The 22,426-nt window shown below is 44.1% G+C and overlaps 1 protein-coding gene across 1 annotated transcript in view; it reads left to right on the forward strand.

Moving 5' to 3' along the window:
* Positions 1-22,426, forward strand: part of NEDD4L (NEDD4 like E3 ubiquitin protein ligase) — a 338,877-nt gene that overhangs the window by 270,622 nt on the left and 45,829 nt on the right. The window contains exons 14-20 of the mRNA XM_089895250.1: positions 1,294-1,353; positions 6,355-6,486; positions 6,987-7,106; positions 8,173-8,370; positions 14,445-14,522; positions 15,947-16,001; positions 21,665-21,723. Coding sequence (XP_089751376.1) covers positions 1,294-1,353; positions 6,355-6,486; positions 6,987-7,106; positions 8,173-8,370; positions 14,445-14,522; positions 15,947-16,001; positions 21,665-21,723 — 702 coding nt within the window. The remainder of the gene's footprint in view (positions 1-1,293; positions 1,354-6,354; positions 6,487-6,986; positions 7,107-8,172; positions 8,371-14,444; positions 14,523-15,946; positions 16,002-21,664; positions 21,724-22,426) is intronic.

The following is a 22,426-nucleotide window of genomic DNA, read 5'->3' on the forward strand; positions in this document are numbered from 1 at the left end:
GACCTAAACATTAACAATTCCTTGTTTAAAAAACTTCATTTGGTCCCTGAAGCTGTGTTTGAGTGACCTGTATCTCAAGAACATAGGAAGAACTCTTCTGGGTGGGCAGCAAGAAGTCCTTTCCATTACTAATGGCCTAAGCTCTTAACCCACAAAGCTCTGTCCCTTCTCTTTAAAGCCAGCTCTACTGGCTCAAGAGTTGGCTATAATTTGTTCCCACTTTCCCACAGTTTTCATAACTAGCAGGAAATATAGAAGTGTAAAGGGTATTTAATAACATAGGACATAAATAAAAATGAATATTCTGATTGGAAAGCAGGCCAGAACTGCTTTGGGAGATGTTTAATAAACACATTAAAAGTAAATTTTATGTAAATTTGTATTACGACAAATCCTTGATCATTGGTAGTGCTTGTTTATTGCATATGAAATTGTTTGCAATGAAATGATCATTGTTTATTGCATATAAAGTTGAAGAAGGGAAAGAAAGATTGCACTTAACAGTTTTTGCAATCATAGTGTCTTCCCCATTGTGTACATTTTTGCTCAACTTCAAAGAATCTTTTTTGCCTAGGCTTTACGTCTTTTATGTTTACAGAATGGATAGTACATTAGTCAACTGTGTAATCAACATAGTAGATGCAGTTGTGACATACATGGAAAGGGCTGGTAGGTCAGAAGCTTGACCAGAGCATCCTTTCTGGGATCCTTTCAGGCCTCCCCCAAAACAGAACAGTCAGCTGTGATGGACTAGTGGGATACTCTTCAGATGACGCTGTGATTTTCCTTGATGAATTAATGGTGCTTTCTCTCCTTTTCCAAAATCAGTGTCAGTTTTATTGGCCAAAAGAGCTCACTTCCCTGAAAACTGATAATTCTTTCCTCTTTCCTTGTGCTCCGTGAAGCTGTGAACTCACTGATCACCAGTGGCCTCTTACTTGAATTTCTGAGTTTGACAGATTTAATAATCTGCTAACTATTTAACAGTGGGGGCACGATAGTGGTGCTTTCCATTTTTTTTCCATAAGACATCTCACATTGTTGAGGTTGTCAATTCATCGTTTACCCAGGTCAGGGCTGCAACCTGAGCCTTTTCTGGATGGGAGGGTCATCGTGTTCCTCTTTTCCTTCTGGTCATCAGTGGTTGCTCAACTTTATTTGGACCGGGTGGATTGCACAGATTTTGATTCATGTCACCTGCCTTACTGGCTGCACCAGCGCTGATTCCTGATTCAATAAGCAATGGGTGGTCTCCCAAAATGCATTTCACTGATGTAAATTATCATTTAACAGCCCAGTGCCCCAGCTGGGAGAGCACGTTCATCAACTGTCACGGGTGGTGAGGCGCCAACGGTAATGATACCCTCGTTCAGACATGAATGGCAAAACTGGGGGTTGGTTTTAATATTTTGGGTAATGGTGAATATACACTTTTTTCTTCTTTTTTTGATAAGAGCAGCTTCTTATGTGCCACAGAGCTGCATGCTTCTTATTTTAAACCTCTCACTTTCACATTGTTTGAAGGTACTGGGTAAAACGAATTGATTTTTAGTCCCATATAGTTTTATGAGGAATACTGTCAAGCTTTGTTTAAAGTGCATTTTAATCTGATCATTTAGAGTCTGTTTCTGCCTTTTAGTGTTTGTACTCCTGATAAGCTTTTCCCATGTGTTTAGAAGACTTGGGTAAAATATTTTGGTTGGAGGAGAATCAAGGAAGCCACAGGAATTGCATGCAATTATACATGTGAATTTTCAGTTATACATTTCCCGTACCACGTTTCAAAGGCTGGGTTAGATTTTTTGTATCACAAGCGTGAACTAGTGACCTTTCTCTGCTACCAGGGGCCCCTACTCACAGGTTCACAGGTATGAACAAGTGTTCATATAATTTAGGAGGAGAGAGGAAAGAGTATAATTAAGAAATTGAAAAGATCTAGAAAAATGGTGTTTTTAAGCCAAGTATCTCTTACTCTTATTACCCATTATTTTAAGTAATTTCTACTATTCATGCTTGTGGGTGACTTGGATGACTGTGTACTAAGTTGCCTGTTTTCTCCTTGATCCCTAAAGACAGGCTAGTTGCTAGTTTATGCTTGGAGCTGCTATAGCTATTTGAAGAATTTTCCTGACTGTTTTAACTTTGTATGTTTGTTGTAACTGCTTATTACTCGAGAACACCTTTAAATACATATACGATTGCTGATTCCTGTAGGATGTTGATTTAAAGGAACAATTTGGTTATATTGTTAGAATTTACTGCTCAGCGTCGTACACTGGAGAATCGAAGTGGCAGTCCGCAAAAATCAGCCCAGTTTAAAGTATTGAGCTGCAGTGAAGGGCATGTGTTGGGTGGGCCAGGCTCAGCCTCCAGTAGTATTCAAGAAAGTTCAGATAAACTCGTATATTTCCTATTGTGCGCTAGTAATTTCCATGGGAGTAGAGCTGCGAGGCGGACAAGATCACTTCATGAACTGATTTTAATAGAGTGCAGGGCTGATGAGCATCTACTATCATTTTTGCATTTTGTTGGCCTTGGAACCTGATGTGAGTGTTGGAGTGTTGCGAGAGCTGATAATATTAAATGACAGGGTAAACTGAATTATGATCGTCCTGGGATCCATGGTCAGAATCTCCTGGCAGGACGAAGTGGTCCATGTGAATGAGCTCCCCGTGGCCCTGCCACTGTGCTTTTCTTCTTGCCTGTGCTCTCTCCCTCCCCCAGCAATGAATTAAAAATAGGAATTTGGTTTTGTTTTCTATTTTCAATGACTGGGTAGTAATATTTCCTAAATGTTTTATCTACTCTCATGCTTTCTACATACCTGGTAATCTTTAGCCTGGAATAAGCAAACTTACCTTATGGCTGCATTAGAAATTATCACGTCTATTTCTTTTGCACCCTCACCATCCCTCGTGACGAATAGCCTTTACTTTTGCTTTTCCAATTCCATCTCCTACCATGTGTTTTCCCCTCTTTTACACCTTCTCCCTGTCAGCCGCAACACTGAAGTGTGCTGTGTCATCCTGAAGCTACCCTGGGACTCCCCATCCCACTCCTTCCTCTGTGCTCTCGTAAACGTACACGTGGATGCACGCGTGCGCACATACGCGCGCACACACGCACACACACACACATGCAAGTGGGATCTCGTATACGTATTAATTATCAACTTGATATTATTCACTTGTGGTCATTTTTCCGGGACATACTAATTAGTACATAGTAGTCAGTGATGTGAGTGCACCGCAGTTTATATAATTTTCCCACATCGAAGAAATTCAGCCTCCACCCCCTGGGCACTGCTCGCCATGTGGCTTTATTAACCATCCTGGTGTTGCTCTCTTTCCATGGTAGTGCTTTTATTTCTACGGTATCACGAACACGCCCTGATTCTCATCTGCGGAGCCGCAACCCTTTGACGTATGACAAATAAGTACGCGCTGGTGCCGCTTTCCAGCCGGCTAAGCATGAGCCCTCTCTGTGAGAGAAGCTGAGAAGCATAGCACAGCTTGGGGGTTTTGCTCTATATACCCTAAAAATACACTGAGGCAAGAGCGTGGCAGGATCTCAGTGAATCTTGGAGAATCTGTGATAGCGCCCAACATTTATCGTCTTTAAAAGCATTTTGAAACTTTTACAGCTCCAATGTAATTGAGTTCTTCATTTTAATGAAATAAATGGAGCCACCATTAAGCTGCAGTTAAATGGCTCCTTGGCTTTGTGAAACACGGTGGTAGAATTCAGATGAAAAGCTGTGAAGTGTTAAATTAAGCTGACTGGCCGTTTTCTAACTTGTCTCCTGATTAACTCACATGTTCTTGAGGCGGTAAGGAATGCACGTGTGCAGAAGCGCGCGCACTCCACGCACACCGCAGGAGAAGGCTGACGTTGGCTCCAGGGCTGCGCCCCTGCCATGGTCTGTGCCCCTGCCATGGTCTGTTCGTAGAAGCTGAGCCCCACCCCCTCCCCAGCTGTGGGAGGTGGTGTTTTGAGTCACAGATGGAATCACCAGCACAGGCTGTTCTTCATGGACATTTGGAAAGAACCCTATAAAGAACCATTTTAATAACACCGTCTTGCGTAAATGGAACTAGATCGTAGGTTGCCAATTCAATTCTCAGTAGAAGGTAGAAGGAACATTTTAATCAAATTCAGTGTTCTCTACGACGCTCCTAGTTTTCCATAAACTGATTAGCCCTATTAACTGTGGATCTGTGAAAGTGACCTGGTTGCTGGAATACTCTGCTGGAACTCAGTCCTGAGATTATCCATGACACATCCCAGTTATTTTAGTTCATTAGCCTCCTTGTAAATATCCTTTCCAGGGATACTATAACTGTAAAACTATCCTTAAGGTTTCCAAAATGGAGTTTTCTAAGGGCACATGTAATTGCCTTTCCGCAGAAAATAATTGAACGGGGAGGCCGAGAAGCAGCATTTAGCATTTAGTATTCCATGCAGCCAAAACATTTTTGGTCCTCATATAAACAAACAGTATGTCAAGGCTTGATAGCATGTACTTGGCCAAAAATACTAATCAACCACTAACTTAGGTTACAGAGTCCATTGGGTCAGCAGAATCCATTGCTGTAGTGCCCAGATAAAAAGTAGCCTGGAAATAGCTCCTTTGTGTTGGTGTCACAGCGAGAGGAGGAGGGTGCAAAGAGCTTTCGGCTGTAGACAGATTCATCTGTCTTTAATACTCATGGAAGGATCAGGTCTGCATGTTGATGTTTCTTCCACTCTTGTTGTATCCCCACAGCTAGATCCAGGACTCTACGTACTCGGAGTCTTGGCGTTGCCATTATGGGGCCTCGGGGACTTTATCTGGAATAATGCCAAGGAAATAGTTGCTGCAGCTCTAGCAGAAAGTTGCCTTTCAGATAAGTACACTTGCCCTGCTGGGTAAATGTGTTTTAGAAATAACCATTAAGGCAGCTGCTTCCTGGTCTGTTTTTCTCTGGAATGTGCTATTTGAGCTCATGAAGTAAGATATTAAGCCTCGTTGCCTGCAGTCCCCAAATTACATGGCTGCATCCCTGATCTTGCTTTTCAGTTCAAGGTCTTGCAGTGGACTGGGGGACCCTCTTTGCCAAGGTACATTGTTGGCAGAAAACACGAAAGATGGGATGAGTACAAGGAGAGATTGGGCTAAGAGGTTGACATCTTCAGCCTAATCAAGAAAACTGCATCTGGTAAAATGTCTGGAGTTTCAGAAGATCCTAATTAGGGAAGACGGTACCCTAAAAGAAGTGGTTTCCTTTTGTAACCTCACGTAAGAGATTATTTCTAACGTTTGGCCTCTTGTTTCTTTTACGCTCTCCCAAGAGCCTTGGTAGTCATGGTTGGCTTCTTGTTCCTACCCCCTTCCTTAGAGTAGCAGCCCTTTCCCAGCTACAGATCTCGTGCGCAGCACCCCGACGTCCAGGACGTCCTGGACGGCACTGGCCTCAAGCAAACATCCCCTTGCCTCCGTGAGTCTTTGAGACACCCTGCTTTCCAGCAGCTCTCCACCCCGCCTGCATTTCTCAAACTGCTTCTTACAAGCAAAAGTGTCGCAGGAAGCCTTTTGCAATCTACTTTGAACTGTCCAACCATAGTCACTCTGTACTGCACATGTCTCTAAGCCCAGAAGCTACCTGTGCTCCATTCACCCTTTAAGGAGACAAACTCCATATGGGAGGACGGGGGGAAATACAGCCTCAGTTACCACGCTTCTTTGGAATTCTGGCCTCAGATTGCCAGGTGGCGTCCCGGGCTGGAATAGTTGAGATATTCTGGTCAGTCACTAGCGTGAAAGCAGGCCTCGTAGAGAGCAGACTGTGTGTGTGTGTGTGTGTGTGTGTCCCCACCCCGTGCCGAAAGCTACGTAGTGTAAGGGCCCTAAGCTGGTGAAGAATTTAGGAATAAGCTAGGAGAGCATCCCTGTGACAGCTAGATTGAGGAAACAATATTCAGGGCATCCCTCTCAGAGTCGGTAACATTTAATAATTTGAAATACCTTTTAGGCTCTACGTGGTTTGACAGTAAAATGCAGCAACTAAAACGAATTGTCATATTATTCTCTTTCGTTATGATCACGTTGGCAGCAACCCTTTATGTTGAAGGCTGCATGGCCCGGAACTGAGTTTTGTAAGATTTTTGACCCTGTGGCTTGTGTGGGAGTTCATTTCACAGTAGGTTTAAAGCTATTGGAAACATATTGCTGTTTTCCAGGCACTCATGTTTTCGGTACCATTAGAATTAACTCACTTTGTCTAGCACAGATAACTCTGGGTACGTATTACTTTATTAAGTTGATCAGAAAATAAACGCAAGATATTAAATAATAACGATTTCTTACACAAACAGCCATCAGTGGCCTATGTACATACCACGCCGGGCCTACCTTCAGGCTGGGAAGAAAGAAAAGATGCTAAGGGACGCACATACTATGTCAATCATAACAATCGAACCACAACTTGGACTCGACCTATCATGCAGGTATGCAGATCGCCACACAGCTTATGGTCACAGGCAGTAGAAGCCAAAGCGGACGCGAATCCCATGGTCCCGATGTTTATGTGTTGTTCTGAAGAACCCATGTTTAAGAAAATTTTTCTCGCAAATGCATTCCTTTGAAACGTAGTATTTGCCCTAACGAAGAATTTGGTCCCTGACTCAGTCTCTCCCTAGATGGTCCATTTTAAAAATGTGACATGAAAGGTTATTTTCAAAGTAAGAGCCTGCTTATTACAATGGGTAGCATCCCTCCGAACCCCCTTTTTTTCTGAGGCTGGTTTTTATGCCAGCCGGTGATTCATTTTTTATTTCCTTGGAGTGTTTCCCCATCCTTCCCCCCATTATTATGCGTAGTCATTTCCTCCGTGCGTTAAACAGGCCAGACCTCTCATCATCGCTGGCTGTGTTGTTGAGTCCACCCTCCAGTCACGCGCGCAGGGAGAGCCTCACACGAAGCTAACTTGTGTTTGCCTCCAACGTAGCTTGCAGAAGACGGTGCATCCGGATCCGCCACAAACAGTAACAACCATCTAATCGAGCCTCAGATCCGCCGGCCTCGTAGCCTCAGTTCGCCAACAGTAACTTTATCTGCCCCACTGGAGGTGAGAAGGCTACGTCATCTAACTGGGGTCACGTCTATCCTGTGACTTCTCCTCATTCTCTCTTCTCTCTGAACTGGGACTTGGGTTTTGCAGCCACCTTCCGCTCTGATAATCAGTCTCTGTGTTTGTGGTGAGGGGTGTCCTTGTGCAGCCTCACTCCATGCTTCCCGTCCCTGGACTCACCTGATTCTCATTCTCATTGGGCTGAGGCCATGGTGGCTTGTACTGGACATGGGCTCCTCTTTTCAGAACTTTCTCCATTCGTGTTGTGTTTCACTCCTTACTGCCTGTTACCTCATGAGACTCGCATAATAACTCGTATTGGTTCAAATACCAATGCTTACGTTGAGTTTTTAAACATCGCTGTTGCTTTGATCTGTTTTTCCTTTCGACCGTGAGGTCTTCCATTGTATCAGCCTCCGAGTTTCTGATGCCTGTTTGCGTCTCTGAGTCACTGCTGGGCATCTGCTTTGCGCCCTCCTGTTTGTGTGGTTTTAGGGACATCCCTTAACATCACAAATACCAGAGACGAAACCTTTGAAGTTCTAAACGTGACTGCATCTTAGAGATGGCTGCGGGCTTCTCCATGCCCGGGTTGAAGATGTTGATAAGTGGGAATGGGCGATATCTCCTCCAAACTGTGATGTAAATGTCCTGGGTAACAACTATGCAATTCCAGGTGGCTGTCTCGGTTGATAGAGGTTTTTCTTTTCTGCTCTAAAGATTGCCAGTCCATCTTCGTTAGACTGTGAGCTCATTGAGAGCAGGGGCATGTTCTTCTCCACCTTCTGTAAAATCTCCATCCATAATGCTCACTACAGAACAGTATTTTGGGTACATACCAAGTAGCTGTCAAAGGATGGTGGTTATACGTACTTCATATTGTGTGTTTAACCAGTAGAAACACCTTACAGTTAGATTAATTTTAAAAGTAAACCAAGCAGGTTTTTTAGGAGCTTCCCCGTTGTCCCTCTTCAAAGAGGAGTGTTCCATGACCCCCAGGTACATGTTGACCCCTCTGGACTAGAACCTGGTAAGACTTCTAATGCTCATTATTATTCCTTAGGGTGCCAAGGATTCACCCATACGTCGGGCTGTGAAAGATACCCTTTCCAATCCACAGTCCCCACAGCCATCACCTTACAACTCCCCCAAACCACAACACAAAGTCACACAGAGCTTCCTGCCGCCCGGCTGGGAAATGAGGATAGCGCCCAACGGCCGGCCCTTCTTCATTGACCATAACACAAAGACTACAACATGGGTAAGGTCGCTACTTTTATTTGGCTCCATTTTCATCCTGAGGTCTGGCATTCATTCCTTTATTTCCTTACCCAGTATCCATGGTTCTTGCAGAGAAATTTCCTGGCAGTGAAGCATGTCCCCAGAGGGTCTTCTCAGCTTGGTCTAGACTCCGCACATGGGGGCTGGCGGGGAGCAGGTGACTTACGGGCACAGGCTAATGGCCGCCTTTGGTACTGGTGCCTTTTCTTCAGAGCACTCCAGGAAAGCTCCAGTTGTGACAATTTACCATATATGGAATAAAAAAGGTAGTGCTACATATAGCTAGGATTTTGATGTTACTGCTTCCCATCTCAGGATGCTGTAACCTTATTAGGAATTCTAATCTTTTTAGAAATGATGTTTCTTTGTCACTTTCTTTTTGCATCTGTGTTGACATTACCCATCTTTATTTTTATTTGATGTGTCATTTTAGTTTTTACTCTTTACATCAGATAAGTATTTTATACTCTGTGCTACATTACTTTCTTTTAATTGTGGATCAGGAGGTATACTAAAGACTTGGTAAATTTGATAGCTCTTTTTTGTGAACATCTTATCACAGTTGGTTATTTCTTATCACAGGGCTCTTCCATGTGCCCCTGAATCATGCATGAGAGAGAATCCGTGTATTGTGTTAACCTGAGAAAAATGAGATTAATGAAAAGTACATATGCATATCTTTATGTTCCTCTGTTCACTCTTCATTTCTTCAGGGGAGTCAGTGGTGGCTTATTTAATGTAACATAGAGTTCTTTTAAAAGTCAGTGGTATTTTTCTACTGAGCGATCTCTAGACCAATGATTAGCCTGAAATGCGTCCTCATGTTTCTATTTCTGATGCTACCGAAGGTTTGTTTTCCTTGCTCTCCCTTATATCCCCATCTGATTGTCTGGGTACCGAGCGTAACTCAAGTCTTTCTGTCCTCTGGGCTACTTGCTCAGAACTGATGGTATGTGAAAGCTGGTTGAGTTTTGGTGATTGTCACTGGCCCTAGCTCTGTGGTCTTGGACCAAGAGTGAACACATGCTTTAAATTCCCATTTCTAGTGTAGACACCAAGTATACCCAGTTGAAAGAACAGCAGTATCACGTTAAGGAAGAGACCTGGACCCAAATGGACTGTCACTTACACTTTGCCCGTGGTGTGATGGTAATTCAATGCCCTTGAGAATTGGATTAGATGGCCCAGCAGACTCTCTCAGACCTCATGGATCGTGGTACAGTGTGTCTCCACGAGGACAATCTTAGCATTTGGGGCAGGACTGTGCCTGTTATTTGCAAGACATTTAACATCCTTGGCTTCTGCCACTGCATCCTAATAGCCACTGTCGCCGCCCCCGCCCCCCAACCCCTATCCTAGTGACAACCCAAAAGCTCCCACGCATTTCCCAACACCCCGTAGTGAGAGCCACTCCAACTTTGAAGTAAAGGAATAACCTGCCAAGAGAATTTATCATCCAGATCTGGTAACATTCATTTGGTAAACGCATCACTACTGCTAAGGCATATATGATAACATGTAGCTTTGAAGATAAGATTACAGGTTTCTGGCAAGATGAGAGTAAAAGATAGGTCGCTCCTTGGGAAATAGAGTGAGAGAGATTGGTGTGAAAAACTTTTTTCCCTCGTGGACATAGAACCTGTAGCAGTCCTGCTAGTGTACCCATTTCTACTTACTACAGCACTGCTGGGATTTCTGTTCCTCAGCCAGGAATGGGAGCTCCAGAAATAGGGGGTAAATATTGTAAAAGTAGCTGGATTAGTGTATGCAGCCACTGTGGCTTGCCAACATAAGCTATGATTTTAGTAATTTGAACTAGCTTAGTAATCAAATCCCCTAACCTTTTCACAGCCTTTCACACCACAACTGCAGTGTAATTGCAGCTGGGCAGATTTTATTTAAAATAGCACCAGCTTTATTTATTGCCTGCATTGGTGCTGAGTGAAACTCAGTTTGAATTTTCAATTGCCCCTTTCCACCAGATACTTGTGATTCACTGATTTAAATTTTTAATTGGTTAAAACAACATTTTGTTGCTGCTGCTGTCGTTGAAAATCCTTAAGGTAACAACTGGGAATTCCACAAACCACCACGCTTCTCCTCTAAACTCGGATGTGCTGACACAGCCGCGTTATCCCTGCTAATAAACAAAGGCCCATACAAAATTCTCGCTGTGGAACGCAGGCTCTAAATTGCTTGTTTATTTTGACAAAAGGTGGAAGGATGGAGAGAACTGTAAAGATAATTTTCGGCTGAAAACCTGTGTTGAGTTTGTTTGGGGTTTGCTTTGTTTTTCAAAGAGAGAACAAATAAGAGAGAACAGCTGTTCTTAGATTTGAGCATTATCATAGGAAAAGGAAAAAAAAAATTGGTCAGACAGGTTGAGAATAATGAAAATTGTACTTCTTCCCCCAGCACCCTGTGTCCTCTTGATTCCTGCACTAACCAGAAGCAGGAAAAAGTTCAGGCCAGCATTTCCCTTGTATACATTGATAGAGGAAAATTCCCTTTGAAGTCTATTTATAAAACACGGCCTCTCGCACACACAAATAATGGAGGCCGTGTGCCAGCCGTCTATCAGGAATAAAGTTGACAACAGCAAATGAGCATCACTTTGTCCCCACCTGGATCAGGCGGGCTGTGGATGCACGGCAGAGGCCACCGGGGAGCTGGGGAGAGATTACAGGAGGGCTTCAGCTCATGCATTCCTTCTGCTGAAGAAGCAGCTCAAAGCATGTGTGTAAGAGTATATTTATGTCTTTTACAGGACAAAGCCTTGGCTTATTTTTGTGGCAACAAAGATTATACCTCAGTTAAGTTTCAGGTTTGTTTTCTACCCAGGTCCAAACTAATAAAACTCACTGTAGTCTAGCCTTGGTGGTTGTTCCCTTCCAGGATCGGAAAAGCACAGTTGTATTTTCAGCTAGCCAGCATGCCCATATTTTATATATTTTTAAATGATTCCGCGAAAAAACTTTTTTGGGGGGGGTGCGTGCTGAGCAGCATGTGGTATCTTAGTTCCCCTACCAGGGATCGAACCCGCGCCCCCGGCACTGGAAGCGCAGAGTCTTAACCACAGGACCATCAGGGAAGTCCCCAAAGCCTTTTTTTTTTTTTGCGGTACGCGGGCCTCTCACCGTTGTGGCCTCTCCCGTTGCGGAGCACAGGCTCTGGGCGCGCAGGCTCAGCGGCCATGGCTCACAGGCCTAGCCGCTCCGCGGCATGTGGGATCTTCCCGGACCGGGGCACGAACCCGCGTCCCCTGCATCGGCAGGCGGACCTCAACCACTGAGCCACCAGGGAAGCCCCAAAGCCTCTTTTTTTTTTTTTTTAATTAAATAAGATGTTGATCTTTGCCTTCTGTTTAAAAACGCTTTCAGCTGTAATTGTGGGAAGCAGTTGTGAAATACTGATATAATTGCGAAGAAGTGCCCCTACTATGCTGAGGAAAGGGAGAAACAGCCAAGTGTGTTGTGTATTTTATTCATTCACATTTGTATCGTTTGAGACCTCGTTAGGATTCCAGCTGACTGTCATTCCTAAAGCTGTCCCAAGTCCTGTGGGGCCTTGGCTGCCCTTCTCCGCTCGTCTAGCTGCCCCTCCGTCACTCAGGGGATTCCGTGGGAGGGTGGGTTCCGTGCTGCCCCCCAGGCTGAGCCCGCAGAGCTTGACGGATGGTAGCTGCTGCCATTATTTTGATTTTTGTTGGTATAATAAAATCACGTGACCCCCAGGGGCCTCCAGCCCTCACATTCTATGAATTCCGAGTTTCCGTGCAAGGCCACATTAGCAGGCCTGTGAAATTGAATTTACTTTATGCCTTATGCTCCTTCTCCTACGCCCCTGTCACTTTTCTTTAATTTCAGCTTTTTTTTTTTTTCTTTCAATCACCAGCTCTTTACCAAAAGGGCCGATTGTCTTTCATAGTAGCCTGTGTGTGTGATTCCAAGGCATGGCTGGCCTCGCACGCAGCATGCAGAAGCCCCTGTCCTCACCCGTGGAATAGCAGCCTCAGCCTTTCTCTAATCCCAGCGTGAGCAGTGGCTGTGGTCTGCCCGAGCTTCCCCTGCAGTGGCGGCATTACCTGGGCCAGCCCAGAGATGGCCTTAGGTAGCTTTAGTGGGGTTCGGGGCTCTAAGGTTTTCCTTGGTCCATGGCCAAGCGGTCACAGATGTTTACCAGGTTATCAGCTTTTTAGACCTTCTAAATCCTAGATCTACCTAGCAAATCTGTTTACACTGTAGGCGTTCCAGTATACTACAGAATACTGGACTATTTTATGCCTCTAATGAGCAAAGGTTGATTTGTATGTGTATGATTCTTGTCGTTCTTGCCAGCTCCAGAAATCTATCACTTTGTTACTATCCCTTGATACTAATGGTTTAGACTGTTAACTTGGGGAAAATAATTTTAAAGCTTTATCGAGGTATAATGCACATACCATACAGTTCACCCATTTAAAATAATACAACTGAATGGTTTTTAGACCATCACACATGTGTGCCACCATCACCGTATCGGTTTCAGGCCGTTTGCGTCGCCCCCAGAGAAAACGCCATACCCGTTAGCTGCCACCCTCTGTGACCTAGGAGATGTTTAATACAGCCTTGGCATATAATCATATGTAATTTCACATCCAAACAAAAGTGAGTTTTATTATTTTCCCAGTTTTATACCAACTATTTCATTTTCTTGCTGACTTGGGAAAATGCCGAGGCAGTAAACCTTTTAGTAGTTTGACAGCAACAAAGGCTTTAACATTAATGAAATAAAGGGTTTTTTTTTTAAGGTTTTTTAGTGTTTAGTTTTGTTTTTTATTATCTTAGGCTTATTTGGTTAATAATGTGTTATTCTGAGTTTTATCATTTTGTTTTCTAATCTTTTGAGTTTCAAATAGGGGTTCTCTAAGTTACACTGCATTTTAATTGGGTCTGTATAAGTGAAGGACAGCCGCCAGACTCTAAACCAGAACCTCTGGGCAAGTTCTTGTTCTCTGTGAGACTCCGTTTCCTCATCTAAAGGAGCAGAGATTACGTATCCAACCCCCATAACAGGGTGGTTGCAAGATCATACACCTGACTGTTCTTTGTAAGTTATAAAGCATGACCCAAGATGTCAGAGTATGTATTTTTCTGTCATTGGTTCTGTGTGGTATCTTATGAAGCATATCCCTTAAGAAAAATATTTTGTAAACTTTTTGTTTTGTTTTGTTTTGTTTGCGGTACGCGGGCCTCTCCCTGTTGCGGCCTCTCCCGTTGTGGAGCACAGGCTCCGGACGTGCAGGCTTAGCGGCCGTGGCTCACGGGCCCAGCTGCTCCGTGGCATGTGGGATCTTCCCGGACCGGGGCACGAACCCGTGTCCCCTGCATCGGCAGGCGGACTCTCAACCACTGTGCCACCGGGGAAGCCGTAAACTTTTAAGATCTAATTTGTGGAACTTGATCAAGAATCCCAGTAAAGTTCTCTCATCGGGATGCCACTCTGGGATGCTGCCGACTAACTCTGGGGCAGGACGTGCCTGGACAGTCAAACCAGATTCAGATTTTCGGCTTCGGCTCAAGAGAGGGTGGAAGGGAGCAACAGCAGATGCAAGCGCTGATGGAATGGGTGTTTCTAACAGGCTAGCTGCCCTCAGCCCGAGCTCAGGGTCCACAGGGAGCTGTCCGACTGTGTCCTCACTCCCGCTCTGTGGAGTAGATCCTCCTTATCTTCACTGGCATCCTCTATTCTGGTCTCCATGGTAATGTCACTGCTGGAACCCTCTTCCTCTTCACCTGCTCAGGGTCTTGGGGAAATGGTTAACCTTTCACTTAAACATTCTTACTCTCCTCCTTTCATCAAGTTCAAGGAGGAAGAGTAGAATCTTTTTGGAGAGATGGTCAGCCAGGCCTCCTGTACGGAGGTGGGGTCCTCCACTCCCCACTGCAGCAGCCCCCCCGCCCCACAACACACAGGCAACCTGCTTGCTGTGGAACACACACCTCCAGAAGGGGAGGACAAGTACCGCTCACAGAGATCACTCCTAACATCTGCCTCTTAACATTTTTCTTGCAGGAAGACCCACGCCTGAAATTTCCAGTGCATATGCGGTCAAAGGCATCTCTAAACCCCAATGACCTTGGCCCTCTTCCTGTGAGTACACTGGAGACACACGGACCAGTCTGAAAATGTTTACTCATTCATGGGCCCAGTGTTGATAGGGAAGCCCTGTGACCTTCTCTTTCTCCAGACGTTTTGAATCCCCTTGGCCTGCCGTTTCTTAATAGAATCAGGTGTATGACTGAACTGATAGCTCATTCAGTTCACACCACACCGAGCTCTTCTGAAAGAGGTTTCTGAATGGCTGACTGCTAGTGAAAGGTAGACCTTGCAACTAGGATGATGTACGAGGCATTCTCTACAGGTGACAGTTTAAGCAGCACACATTTATTTTGTAACTTAGCAACCAGCTAATTTCCATCCATATTGCTTGCTGATTTAGTCATAGGAACAAAAATTTTTTTTTAAAGTGGAAGAAAAGGGCGTACGTAATCACAGAAGGTTTCTATAAGTCATTTATCCAGCCGATGTTTTAAATTTTTCTCCCTTGTCAGTGACTGTTTACAAATCTAATTTTTTATTAGTTTGTTCTCTTTGGGGGCCTGAGTGAGAGTCAAGCTGTTTACTCCAAGTTAGATTTTGAATGGAACCTTCACACATGCTTTCGTGTTGACCCACCCCCAGTTTTTTAAAAACCCTTACAGGCTAGAAAGGTGGGATGGAAATGGAAGGGTGCTGGGAATTTTTTTGGTGTTTGTTTTCCAAGAACCTTTCTGTTGCCTGTTGTATGGTATATTACAGCAAGATTTGAAGCTAGAAAGATTGGGGTGCAGTCTTTATTCATCAGGTTATACAAATACCCCACACCCTCCCAATATTTGGTTCCGGGGTTTAGATGGAAGGAGACTGGGGAGAGACTGGAGAGAGAGTTTAGTAAGTGAAAGACTGCAGGTTGTCTAGATCTGTTGGATTCTTGACTTTCAGGTAACAAGTAGGCACAGTTCAGATCATGAAAGCGTACCAGCCTGATCTTGGAAAAATTATCCAAGTCTGGTGTCTGAGTAGTGAGAGTTCACAGCAGAGGATTTCAGTATTCGATTGTTCCACCGCCTGATGACATGAGTAAAGCGTCAGTCTCTCACATTTTATATCGCCCTTCACCCTCCCTTTAGTACTCAATAAATACTCATTTAACTAAATGAGCTATTCAGCCCCAGGCTCAGCTTTCACAGTGTGTGGAGTTTCCCTTTGAAGCTTTTGAAATAATAACCCCTGTTTTTCTTGTTCACCACACAGTGAGTGCATCTGAGACTGTAGAACATGTGCTAAAGTGTGTTGCTGGGTGTTGTCATTTAAGTGAGTCCATTTGAAATGTTTCTATTTAGTTTATTCTTTATGTAAAAACGTACCCCAGGGGAGAAGAGTAAGAAGGTGTCCTAGAGTCTTTACCTTTTGCCTTTGATTTTGGGACTGCTGGCTAACGTTTGTCTTCTCTTCCTCTCTTCCCCTGATACCAGCCTGGTTGGGAAGAAAGAATTCACTTGGATGGCCGCACGTTTTACATTGATCATAGTAAGTAGGTGCTGTTATGGACGCATAGGTGTTGCAGGTGAAGGGAGGATGAGGGTAATTCAGATATGACAGTGAAAGCTGTGTCATTTTACTGTTTGTCTAGGCAGCCAGGTGTTATGTGGCGAGGATGATACCAGAGACTCAGTGCCCTCGTACGGTACTGTGCATTCACCCCAGTTTGTTTTAAAGTAGCCCATTCCAGTTTGACCTTGTGACCTATTAACTGTTTTTTTTAATTAAAAAAATTTTTTTTGATTGATGACCCCTTGACTTTTGCGCTTTTAATAAATACACTCTGGTAATAGAAAATAAGATTAGAAGCGATGATTATGTCAGAAATCTGTGTATGAGCAGTGCTTGAAGCAGCCGCTATGTTTTTTAAAAGCTGCCTTCAGAGGTCTCAGGGCAAGATGCCCATTCTGACTTATTTTCTATTCACAGCATGTTTCCCTGCACCCAACACACTAATACATGTGCAGTTCTTTTCTTGAAATTATATTTGCTGCAGACATTTGCTCCAGCTCCTATGAATAAATGTGTGGTTTCTCATGCCAACTAAAAGTTAAACTAATAAAGGTTTGCTTTTAGCCAGTGTTGTTGTTTTTTTTTTTTTCCCCCTTGTTGAAGTGACATTTTCTCCATGGGATCATGTTAGTATATCCCTTAAAACTTCTGAAAATGTATATTGAAAAGAAGCCTTCAAGTAGATTTAAAGTTCACATACGCGTGTGATCTGGTGGAATATATTTATCTTTGTTTTCATTTGGTTCATAAACATGAGCATTAAGTCTACACCGGATTTCCCAGCCTCACGTTTTCTTAACTGATTGCATTGGTTACTTAAGCATGTTGCTGAGCTGACCGGGAAGCGTGGCCTCGTGGGGTCCTCATGTGGGTGGGGCCTGTCACTGTCTCTCATTTCAGGGCCTCTTCCTGGGTTCCTAAGCGACCAGTGCATGGTAGAGACACCTTCGCTTTCAGGCACGGGAGATTGAGGGGTTTTTAGAAATCGAAGTAAGCAAGAAGCCCAACAATTCAGAATTAAACCAAAAGTAGAAGTCCTGGGTGTATTTAGGGGTGTGGGTTACCCTTGCTTAAAATTAGGTAGTTCAAAGTACATAGGCCTCGTTTTTGTCTTCGACCGGTGAAAATGCTGATTCTTGCCTACGTTCCAGAATTTTACAGTGAGCATAGCACTGCCGCCATGAATGCTTTACCATATGCGGGTGCCCCCACTTCCTTCCTTCCTGTGCTAGTTATAATCTTCTTTCTCAGCAGAATTTGCCGAAACAGAAGAGGAGTCACACTGCCTTTTTCCCACTAAAAACAAAAGTTTCCTTTTCAGTTTTTTCATGCATTACAATTTCAGTTTTCAAAGAGAGGTACGAGCAATAATGAGCATTTTATTAAAGCAAGGTCTTAACCGGTAACACAGCCTTGGTCCGCCACACGGAGAGTACTTCACACAACATTGTGGCTGTGTTCCGGCTGGTGGTCTGATGTCAGGTCAACCTGAAAAAGAACTTTATGAAATGTTCTTGATGTACTGTAAGGACCCAGAAACAAGAAAAACACGATTGCAAAGGGCCATCCTAGTATACATTAGAAATTAGAAAAATCATGGACTGTTTTTCTGTAGGCGTGCATAGACCTAGTGTAATATGTGGTAAACGCTTGTTAAATGGTGACTGGGAGTCCATTCACGGAGGGCCAGTGGTGCCGGTGTTGTGTTAGGAAGTTGATGCCCTTGGTTGGAAAGTGGAGAGAACCTGCCTTGAGAGGCAACAGCAGCCGTGCCTCCAGCCTCAGGCCTGCCCAGCTCCTGTTTTCCAGGCGATGGGAAAGGGCGGTTCCTTGCTAAATGCCTGGGTGTTTCCCTTATTCCTAATCATTCCCTCCAAGCTCCTCTCAGACATCCCCCATTCCTCTTTTCCAGACCACACAGCACTTGGGAGGCTCCCCCCTCTTCACTCCTGGGAATCAAACGATAGGATATAGACCACGTACAGAGCCTTGTTGATCTGAGCTATGCCAGTGTGAGATTTGTGATCCTTTACGTGGAGATTAAAGTTTGCCTTTGCTCAACTATACTGAAAAGTTCTCTTAACCAAATACAGTGTAAATTAAATGACCAAAGACTGTGTAAGAAAAAGGTCTGTTTAGGAGAGCCTCATTAGCTGACAATGTGACATTTCTGCCAGGTCTCCCTAATTCATCAAGGTTTATTCAGTGGAAAGCAATAGAGCGGTGTACATATCAATGAAACAGAGTTCAATTCATATGCCTTTTTTAAAAAAACAAATTCCAGTCTGTGAAAAATGAAGCATATCTATCTTTTTTAAGACGCTGTATCAGGTACTCAAACCCCACTCCAAAATGGGTTTCATTGCCTGGAATTTCCTTACCTTCCGAACGAGTCTCTGCTTCTAAACGTTTTTCCCGAATCTTATTTCTAGCAAAATTCAGCATCTCATTTTGCTCTCCTGCTGCCTGCAGGACAGAAGCCAGGCCATCCCTACTACACCATTTGACCGTGAGAGCAGCCATCTTGTAAGGTGCTCAGTCATCCGTCTTCCACTTCACTGGGGCATGTGACTGCACACTGAATATAAAAGGCAGCAGTGCGCTTGTCTCCTAATTCGTTAGGTTTTTTTTTTTATTTTCTGCTTCATAAATTCTTGAGAAGTGAGACATTTTCAAGGTTAAGAATGTTAAAGATGTAATTTCAGGAGAGCATGAATGCTCAATACTAATCTCTTTAGACTTCTAGATGCATTTGATTGACATTTGTCAGAAAGCCTGGTGTCAAAGGGTATACGGGAAGGTCTTGAACTGAATCCCTACCTCCTTTAGGAATAGCGTAGTTCTTCTTAAAGACCCGATATGCCCAGCCACTGAGTACTTGGCCACAGGCAGTTTATATACAGAGCTAGAAAATAAAATTCCAGGGATGCTGTAAGATCCTGTTTTACTCTTTCCTGCTAGCAGTCTTACCAGACCTGTTAATAGTAGCTAAATGGACTGAGTTTTTTATTCTTCTACTTCATTCTCGCCCCTTTATTTGAAATATTATGTCTCAAAGACAAAAAGCAAGTTTAGATTCAAAAGTTTTAGGACAAAATGGGTAACTGGCCACCGACAGTCATATGTCGATAATTCTTAAGTGCAAAACTGATCATTATCGTAATCATACAAGACCCATGTGTGGTTCTGAAAGCCTAGACTGTTTTAAAAAGAATCTGTTTTCGCCATCAGCTTCATTTGGTCATTTAAAAAGTCAGGCTCCTGCTACATGCTGGGAGATGTGTTAAGTGGTGGAGAGGGGGCTGTGGAGATGAACAGCACACAGTTTCTGGTCCTCAAGGGGTTTAGGTTCTAGTAGGGAGTGCCAGGAGGTATTTAAGTGTTGTCTTAGGGGAGTGAACCGGTTGTTACGTAGAAATACTTGCTGAGTGTCTGGGCTCCAGCAGTGGAAGAAGGCTGCAAAAGAGCCTTGTAGAACTTTTCAGGTGGATCCCAAATAATGAGTGAGGTTTAGCCAGGCACGCCCAGCAAAGAGCAATTCTAGGAGGGAGAAAGCGTGCGCAGGTGTGTGAAGCTGTGCAGGTGACACCATGTTCAGAGGAGCGCAGTGGGGTTGCAAACGGCCGGTGTGCCGATGAGGCTGGCGTGACACCCGCGTTAAGTCAAAGGGAGCCTGCTGGTACGGGGACTCGGGTCCCTTCCGCAGCCAGGCGGGAGCGCCTAAGGGATGGTGCAGAAGGGAGTCTGACGCGGTCAGGTTTGTGCTCTAGAGCAGCCGTCCCCAGCCTTTTTGGCACCAGGGTCCTGCCTTGTGGAAGACAGTTTTCCCACGGATGGGGGTGGGGGAGGAGGGGTGGTTCGGGGGTGCTGCGAGCGCTGGGGAGCCGCAGGTGAGGCTTCGCTCGCCGGCCCTCGGCCCGGGGGTGAGATCCCCTTGGCAGAGCTTCAAAGGAAGTTTTGAACGGGGGTGAGTGCGACTGAGGCCAGGGAGACCTAGAGAGTAGTCCAGGGAGAAGATGAGCGCTCGGGAAAGAAGCCTTTTCAGAGAGGTGGGACAGGTGGTGACCACCGGAGTGAAAGGTAAGCTAGGATGGAGGGTATGGCAGGTGCCGGGCTTGAACAGTGGACGGACGGCCTGTGGTGCTGTTGATGAGGAGTGCAGGGTTGTGTGGACCATTTTGGTAGTGGGAGATTATGGGTCAGATTCTGACAGAGTAGGGTTTGAGGTGTTTCCCAGGGGAAATCCAGGTGCAGGTGTCAAGGATGGAGCTCGAGGTTCTGGTTTGGACAGATGTGGGGGTCATCATATGGAGGTAGTAGGTAATTTATTTTCTGGTTCGATGATGGTACCCAGTCTATATATAGTCTAAGGCAGTTTTTACTCAGCTATATTCTTTTTCTTTTATTTCCTTTTCTCCTGTTTTGCATCACAGCAACAGCTCTTAATTTCCAAAAACTTCTGTCTTCAAAGTAAGGGACCCAAAAATACCTTTTGCTTCGTCCATCAGCGGTCTCTGAAACAGTTGAAACAGTTCTTGTAACTTTTCTGCCAGCGTGAATCTAGAATCGTCATGTGCTTTGGTAGCTTAATTTTAAAACTTCACCACTGCTTTTGTTAAAATAGTTATCATACCAGACTTCGAAAAATTCCTGGGATAGTCATTAAAACCAAATTTATTAGTTATTCTTATCAGTCCACTTACGAAGTATACCAGAAAAAAACAGACTGTTCTTCTCAAACAGATCATTTCCTTTTTTACAAACCAACTTAGATTTCCTAACACTCCAGAGAGAAACCTATTCTTCCCCGTCTACCCTCCCCATATCTTTCGTGTGAGTTCATTCCTGCGCCCCCCCCCCATATATACACACAGTAGCATAAAGTCTTTTTAATTAAGGCACAGTCACAAATCCCAAGTGATCCAGGTAGCTAATGTGTGTTTCCACCTACACCATTGAAGCAGTGGTATAGGTGCCATTTACTAATCTTATTGACGTTGACTCATTTGGAAGAAAGAACCACTTCTCACCAGCTTGACCAAAAGGGAAGCTTTTCTCTGGAATCCTCCTCTGTGGTATCTAATTCTCACTTTTTGGACTGCCTTAGCTGTTTTGATTTTTGTGTGCATATGAGTGACACATGTCATGGATTATTCATTTGTTCAACTTAAGCTTTTTAATTGAAAGCCGTTTGCAACACCATAAGCAAAGGAAAGAGTATTTGAAATGAGAAAAAAATCATGTGTGTGTGTTAACTTTTGGGGAACTAAAATCTTTTATGCTTTTCTTTAATTAAATGAAAATCAGCCTCAAGTTATAAATCCTTGAAGGTACAGGGGTTTATAATTGAAATTTCAGCAGATTGCTTGCCCAAAACAGTGTGAATAGATGGTTTTACTTTAGTTGTGCATTTTTGATTGTTTTTAACTAAACAGTATGGGGGGCTGCGGTGCAGATTGCCTTACAGAGTATAGTTCTCTTCTAACCCTGAGATACTAAGTTATTTATCCTTGGGAGTCAGGATGGGGAACTGGGGGAACTTTTGGGAAATCCACAAATAATTCTTTCTAAAACATTTTGGACATGAAATAGATTGAACTAATAAGCCGGCTTTTGTGTTTGTTTTTAAATATTTCCAGATAGCAAAATTACTCAGTGGGAAGACCCAAGACTGCAGAATCCAGCTATTACTGGTCCGGTTAGTATTCTCAAGTTCTGACTCTTCAGTATAATATTTTGGTTTCATCTAAACACACATTTCTTGTATATTCCTGCTTACCTTGATGCCAAGGGCCTGACTGGTGTCCTTGAGGAATTTAGCTTTACTCCCGCCTCCTCCTTCCCGGAATTTCTGGGTGAGGTACAGCTACATTTGCCTTTTCACAGGGCTTTCAATATAAAGGAAAAGAAAATGGTTTGCTAGTGGTAACCAAACTAAACATTCTCTTTTGTCTTTTATAAAAGGGTAGATTAAAAGTATAACAAACAAAATGTCCTCTCTTCCTTTTTTTTTTTTTTTTTTTTTGCGGTATGCGGGCCTCTCACTGTTGTGGCCTCTCCCCTTGTGGAGCACAGGCTCCGGACGCGCAGGCTCAGCGGCCGTGTCTCACGGGCCCAGCCGCTCCGCGGCATGTGGGACCCTCCCAGACCGGGGCACGAACCCGCGTCCCCTGGATCGGCAGGCGGACTCTCAACCACTGCGCCAGCAGGGAAGCCCCCCTCTCTTCCTTTTTATATGAAGCAAAACTTTGTCCTGTATTTGTAGAGTTTTTACGTTTCTTGAGGCCAAGGGTAGTATATGTATGCTAACAAATTTAAATTGGATCCGGAATCTCTTCCGGCTCTAAAACTCTGCAAAGGTTTGGGTGAGGGGGTAGCTGCACTCCAGAACTGGCAGTTAA

This window comes from Delphinapterus leucas, chromosome 14, assembly GCF_059928025.1.
Source record: "Delphinapterus leucas isolate spDelLeu-1000000601 "Yukka" chromosome 14, BTC_Dleu_Yukka2, whole genome shotgun sequence".
Classification (NCBI taxonomy): Eukaryota; Metazoa; Chordata; class Mammalia; order Artiodactyla; family Monodontidae; genus Delphinapterus; species Delphinapterus leucas.